The sequence below is a fragment of the Octopus bimaculoides genome, chromosome 2 (assembly GCF_046866305.1).
Source record: "Octopus bimaculoides isolate indiv1 chromosome 2, ASM4686630v1, whole genome shotgun sequence".
Lineage (NCBI taxonomy): Eukaryota > Metazoa > Mollusca > Cephalopoda > Octopoda > Octopodidae > Octopus > Octopus bimaculoides.
The window spans coordinates 128,728,422-128,735,921 of NC_142929.1; the positions used below are offsets into that span (position 1 = coordinate 128,728,422).

A 7,500-nucleotide genomic window follows, 5' to 3' on the forward strand; every position below is an offset into this window, starting at 1 on the left:
GGCATGGGTTAGACAGAACTTACTTAGGTGGATTTTTCTATAACTGGATGCTTTTCTTGTTGCTAACCACCATCAGTTACGCACGCACACACACACACACACACACACACACACACACACATGTATACATATTTATATATGATGGGCTTCTTTCCAATTTCTGACAACCAAATTCACTCACAAGACTTTTGGTCATTCCAAGGCTATAGAAGAAAACACTTGCCCAAGGTGCCATGCAGTGAGACTGAACACAAAACCATGTGATTGGAAAGCAGGCTTCTTACCATAAAGCTATGCCTGCACTTATATTACAACTTTTTATTTATTTATCTTTACCACTTTGGAGTGGTGTTTGGAAGGGCATCCAGCTGTAGAAACCATGCCAAAGCAGATGTTGGATCCCAACAAACCATGCAACACAGGCTAGCATGGAATGCAGGCGTTAAGTGAGGATGATGGTTTCACATTTTTCTTTTGAAATTTTGTGCTCCTAAGAATTTTGGTCCCAGGCTTATAAGCCCTGCAGTTCTGCCCATGCTATGCCACTACGTTCAAGACAATAACACCAAATTAAAAAGATTACATCTAATGGAATCATAAAATTTTTGTTTCATTCTTATCATCATAATTTTAATGTGATCCAAAATAAAAATCTTCCATTGAAATTTCATGTTAATTTTTTCCATGCACAAACTTAAACAACGACAAAATTATTTTACTAAATTACTCATTATTTTCAAAATTAATCAACAAAGGTGCTCAGCATTGCCTTCTAGCACTTGTGCTGGTGGCACGTTAGAGAATCATTCGAGTGAGGTTATTGCCAGTGCTGCTGGACTGGCTCCCGTGCAGGTGGCATGTAAAAAAACACCTTTTTGAGCGTGGCCATTGCCAGTACCGTGTGACTGGCCCTCGTGCCGGTGGCACGTAAAAGCACCCACTACACTCTCGGAGTGGTTGGAGTTAGGAAGGGCATCCAGCTGTAGAAACTCTGCCAGATCAGATTGGAGCCTGGTGCAGCCTTCTGGCTTGCCAGTCCTCAGTCAAATTGTCCAACCCACGCTAGCATGGAAAGCAGACATTAAATGATGATGATGATGATGATTCCAACAGAGGCATGATAAGAAGAGGGTTAACACATGAATATAAATGGAATGTGAAGTTTCCATCATCTTAGAAATATTCCATCGATACAAATGACTATTATTTTTCTCTCAGACAGTCAGAAATGCAATAATTTTTCTTCTTAATAAGACATATTTTTTTTTTTTGTTTCTGTAGGTTTAAACCTGGCCTTATTTCGTGATGAAAAAGGGAATGCTCATGCTTTGAATGCTTACTGTCCACATCTTGGAGCTCACTTGGCTGTAGGAGGAAGAGTTCTTGGCAATTGTATTGAATGTCCATTTCATGGATGGCGCTTTCGTGGGGACGATGGCAAATGTGTATATATTCCCTATGCTGATAAAAGTAAGTGTTCTGATATTTTTGTTACTTTCTATGAATAATAAGGGGAAACAGTTTTCAAACAATAATGTTGTTATGTGAAAAGCATTTTTTAAATTTCTCTGTGGAAACAAACAAACTCACTTGTATGAAGATGACACTCAGCTGCAACTTTCAAGTGATGACTAGATAGAAACACTTACATACATACACCATACATACGTACATATGTACATACACACACACATACATACATACATACATACATACATACATACATACATAACAGGCTTCTTTTGGTCACCATCTACCAAGTCCACTTGCAAGGGTTTGGTTAACCAGAATATATTGTAGTAGAAAACACTTGCCCAAGATGCTGTGCAATGGGACTGTGATTGAACCCAAGACCACATAGTTTGAAATCAAGCTTCTTAACCATAGGTTGATGGATGGATGGACAAAGAGACAAACAGATGAATGGATGGATGGATGGATGGATGGATGGATGGATGAATGTGCATTATTATTATGATCTTTTTTTTTTTTGCTGTGTCTGTAAACATTGCTGAGAAAACCAACAAAAAAATGACAGATATTTTTAAATGATGTTCCTTACAATTTTTGTTCAGCATCGAGTTACAAACACTCCCTTATCACTCTCACTATCAGAAATACATGAACCAGTGATAGACTCATTAAAAACAAACAAAAAAAACACATGTACCAAATGATACTTTGTTCACCAATTCCAAAAGAAATTAATAAAATAAATAATTGAAGTAGTTGTATGCTGTCAACTTAATGTGACAGTCCCCTGAAGGGAATAATACTACTGTTGGTTAAATCTAGGAAGCTGTACCACTTCCTATTGGCCTTAACACATTTCCTGTGTCTTTGCTTGTCATCAGTCTGGGGTAGCATGACAGGCATCTTCGACTAGCAGGTCATGCTATTCCAAACTGATGACAAGCAAAGACTCAGAAACATGTCTCTGGATGCAGGCTTAGCTGGGTGGAGGTGCTTGTCTCCCCCTTGTAAACATAAGGACACAGGAAATGTGTCAAGGCTGACAAGAAGCGGTGCAGCTTCCTAGGTCTAACCAACAGTAATATTATTCCCTTCAGGGGAGTCACATTAAGTTGACAGCATACAACTACTTTGTCATATCACCACTGCATAAATCTCTCTGAGAGATTTAGAAATGTATTATTTCTAAAAATAAATAATTAGTGAAGACACATGGTTGAATTAAACATTTTCTCTATATGTGTACACCATACAGAATAATCTGATTCATCTTACTTCATAATATTTTCTTTCTTTTGTTTTACTAGTACCAGATGTGGCACAGGTCAAGTCGTGGCCTATACAAGATGTTAATGGATGGATATATCTTTGGTATCACGCTGAAGGCTTGGAACCAACATGGCTTATTCCCGAAATTGAAGACATAGTCAAAGGTAACTGGACCTACAAGGGACGCACAGAGCATCATGTTAATGCCCATATTGAGGTATATTTTCCAGATATTTATATAGTTTAAATTTAACTTTTCAGTTTTATATTCAATGTTTTATAATAGTATTATTTCATTCTGGCTTTCTCTTTGTGTTTGAGACATTAGGGTGGTTTGCCATTGCCTTCCCCAACTAGATGGCCATTGGCTCACAAGGAGCTCATCTACCCTTTGACAGGTCTTGCATTTAGTCTTGCTGGGTGGCCAGACACCTTCTTCATGAGAATAGCAAGCTACTCAAATGGGGGAGCTGGTTTAGTCACCAACAATCCAACCATGGAACAGGCTGTACTGATTTGCATGGTACAAGTAGCAGGTCTCGTCAGCCTATGATGAGGTCACTGACCTAACTATAGGTATTATGAAGTAATACTAGTAGTAACAGCAGTAGCAGTGGTGGTGGTGGTGGTGGTGGTGGTGGTGGTGGTGGTGGCAGCAGCGGGGGTGATATCTCAGTTTCAGTATATGATACCAGTCGCACTGATAACATCTAACAAACGTCTTAACGAAGGTGGTTCATTGCACAGTGGCATGGAATTACTTCGAAGGCAACAAGGTCAAAATAGATTTGAAATGTCAGTAATTGTATTTCAATGGGAAACCATTTCTTACGATATTTTATCTGACACTTATGAGTTTATTGACATACATGTGCACAAATCAATAAATAAACAAGATATTGTAACCTTGTTTTTAGAGTTATGTTTTGGCAGTGTGACATTATTAAGTCCAGTAAACACACTCATTGTTTATTGTTTGTCTATATTCTTTTATTTTTCTCCAAAACAATGTTTCTTCATCATCACCATTACCATCATTTAACATCTGTTTTCCATCCTGGCATGGGTTGGATGGTTTGACTTGAGCTGGTAAGGGCAGGGGCCACACCAGGCTTCATTGTCTTTTCTGGCAGGGTTCCTAAAACCAACCACCCTGCAGAGTGTACTAGGTGCTTTTTATGCAGCACCAGCACCAGTCCTTTTAGTATGGCACCAGCACAAGTCCTTTTAGTATGGCACCAGCACAATATAAAATAGCCAGCAAACCTTCACAGGGAATCAAACCCTGCACCTCTCAAATTCCAGTGAGCATTCTGTACCATAAAGCTAAGAGACTCTGGACAGCTTCATTTATTAATAAAATTATCCTACATTCTTGCTGCAGTAATTCTTTTGTATTTAGGTGTGGCTGTTGTGTGGTTAAAAAGTTTGCTTCCCATTCATATGGTTCCGGGTTTAGTCCCACTGTATGACACCTTGGACAAGTGTCTCTTCTACTATAGCCCCAGGTTAGCCAAAGCCTTGTGGGTAGATTTGGTAGATAGAACTATAAGAAGCTCATTGTGTGAGTGTGTGTGTGTGTGTGTGAGTGTGTGTGTGTGTGTGTGTGTGTGTGTGTTTGTTTCCTTGTATTGACATTGTATGATAGTCGTAAATGAGAGTCACCATCATACAAGCAGTGTCATTCATTTCTAATATTCTGCAAAACCATGTCTGGCCAGGAGGAAATAAACTCCATCCAGCCAATGTAAGATGGAAAAGGGGAAGTTAAAATGATGGTGATGGTGATTTGATTGTTTTAGATAATTCCATGTAAATATTTTTACTTTTATATGTATTAATAGAATTTTTTCTGCTTTTTAATGTTGTCTAATTAAAGGAAATCCCTTTGAACGGTGCCGATGTGATTCATTTGAACCAAGTCCATGGACCAGGTCTTGTAGCTGGTGTAGATCTAAGACACATGTATACCAGATTCTGGGAATTCATAAAACATATTTGGACTGCAACATGGGAACCCTATCCACCACCTGATGGTCATCTTGCTTCCATAACATTAAAACATTGTCTAAACCTGTGCGGAGTTCCATTTAAAATGCTCAATTTAGATGTATTTGCCAGACAGGTAAGATTTGTATACGATTATGTTTCAACTTCCATTTTATAGCTTTTGGGAAATCAACCATTGTCAACTTCTGTGTTGGTCTAAAATTTAAAAAGACAAATCTTGTATTATGCAGATTTGGGGTGTTGCATATGTAACGGATGCCTTATAGCCTTAGATTGAGTTAGTTAAGATTTCATCATAGCTAAAAATAGATTGACAGCTCCCTTAGTGAAAACCTTAAATTGGCACCCTTTTTGTAAATCAGCAGCAGAATTTCACCTCGCTGCTAACTATAAATGCAACACGGAACAGTAGATGGGCAGTCTGAATCTAGTTTCTGACACAAACATACGAAAAGCAGTTTTAACTGCTATCAACTCAGCCAAGATATGCAACAACCCACAACAGCGGTTTTGACTGCTATCAACCTAGCTGAACCAAATACATGCTTTCTCCGCATATAACTCATAGCTAGTTATACACGTTTGTAATGTAGTGATATGTTTCGATGTCCGATCAACGCAGTATCATTTATGCTAAATAAATGAAATTATACTCCGATTACCGAGTCTCTGCAGTTTATTCAAACCCAACAGATCAACTCACTATGACAGGATACATATCCACTACACATATAACAATTATAATAATTAATTAGGTGTTTTTGCTTTAATCATCAAAATAATATTTCTCATAAACAACATATGCTGGATTTGTGTGAAGGCACATGGCTTAGTGGTTAGGGTGTTGCTATCACAATCTCTAGGTCATGGGTTTGATTCTCAAACTGGGCAGTGTGCTGTGTCCTTGAGCAAAACACTTCATTTCACATTGCACCAGTCCACTCAACTGTAAATGGGCAACCCTGCAATGGCCTAGCCTTCCAATCAGGGAGAATGTTGGCCTGCTCACCTAACCAATAATGTGGCATCATTCAAAAGCTAAGACAATGCAAAGCACATTGTGACCAGCGATGTATAACAACATCCGATAGTCTTATCGATCATGTGATCACATAATATTGGATTTAGTTTCAGATATGATTGTTTCAATGCAAAGTCATATCTTGAGATCATTCTTAGACTTATTTTTGTTATTTATATTATAATTTTTTAAAGAAACCTTTGGGTATTTTTGCACTTTGCCTTTTTCAATGCAAGGACCCTATTAGGCATGTTACTGATCAGATGACATATTCTCTTACAGAATTTCTTGCCAAGTTTCATGTAGTAATCTCAAAAGATCTGGCTTCGAAGATGCTTTCTTGTTCTTTCTATGAAGTGTCATGTCTATTATGTCCCAGAGGTCTTCAATAGGGTTCATATTTAGTGACTTGGTTTGGCCATGGAAGCTTTTTAATGCCATTCTCATCCAACAAATCTTGGGTCATTTTAGCCATGTAACAAGGAGTCCCATCTGCCATAAATAGTCTTTTTTTATCATTTCACCACTGGAGAAGATTGGAAGGAGTCCTTTCTGCAATATGGATACATATTTATCTGAATTTATGTTTCCCTTACACTTCACCAGCTCTGATCAGCCATAGCTCAAAATTATTCCACAGACTATCACAGAATAGCTGCTGTGTTTCATTGTTGGATGCAATCTTTTCACATGAAATTTTTGATCACAGAGTCTTCAGACCCACACACGACCACTGTCAGGAAATACAGCAAATCTGGACTCATCAAAGAATATGACAGTGTCCCAAAATGCTAGTGGCCTCTCCACCATCTCACTGGCCCAATCTTTTCTCTGCTTGATGTTGGCTGGTCGAAGAAGAGGCTTCCTTCTTGCTGATCTGCCATAGTTACCAAGTTTGTGGAGATACCTGACAGCTGTTCTGGGACTGACATCAATTTGTTCTGCTATGTCAGAGGCCTTGCAACGAGGATTATCCTCCATACTTCTCTTAACAAAGAGAAGGGTCCTCTCAGAAGGCTCTGGTTGATCTGGGTGAGGTGATGTGGACCCCTTCCCTTCTCTGGTGAATTGCACAATCACTCTATTAACTATAGAAAGCAGGATCCTAAGGTTTTCTGCAATTTTACTCTGACTATATCCACCTTCAGAATGATCCACAATATGGCCTGCTTGAAATTCAGACAGTTCTGAGGCTTTTTTTTTTTGTTGTTTTTTTTTGTACATGGCATGATTAAACAGTCACATATAGAACCTGAAACATAAAAATGTCAATTAATAAAAAATATAAACCTTTACAAGTTAGAATAAACATAAAACGATGTTTTATGGGGTGCTTATTTACTTCTGCCATGTGTGTGTGTGTGTGTGTGTATATATATATATATATATAGAAAAGCTGAACATTAGAAGCATCAGTTGTGGTGTGCAAGAGAGACGATTGCGCTGGTATGGACATGTGGTGAGAATGGATGAGGATAGCTGCGTGAAAAAGTGCCACACCCTAACAGTTGAGGGAACCCGTGGAAGAGGTAGGCCCAGGAAGACCTGGGCTGAGGTGGTGAGGCAAGACCTTCGTACATTGGGCCTCACCAAGGCGATGACTACTGACCGAGACCTTTGGAAATGTGCTGTGCGTGAGAAGACCCGGCAAGCCAAGTAAGATCGTTGCCAGTGCCCCTGGACTGGCTCTTGTGCGGGTGGCACATGAGATGCACCATTTTGAGCAT

The 7,500-nt window shown here is 39.0% G+C and overlaps 1 protein-coding gene across 1 annotated transcript in view; it reads left to right on the forward strand.

The window, feature by feature from the left end:
- LOC106883186 (cholesterol 7-desaturase nvd) overlaps window positions 1-7,500 on the forward strand; it is a 141,962-nt gene that overhangs the window by 127,395 nt on the left and 7,067 nt on the right. The window contains exons 2-4 of the mRNA XM_052965591.2: window positions 1,282-1,470; window positions 2,781-2,959; window positions 4,622-4,867. Coding sequence (XP_052821551.1) covers window positions 1,282-1,470; window positions 2,781-2,959; window positions 4,622-4,867 — 614 coding nt within the window. The remainder of the gene's footprint in view (window positions 1-1,281; window positions 1,471-2,780; window positions 2,960-4,621; window positions 4,868-7,500) is intronic.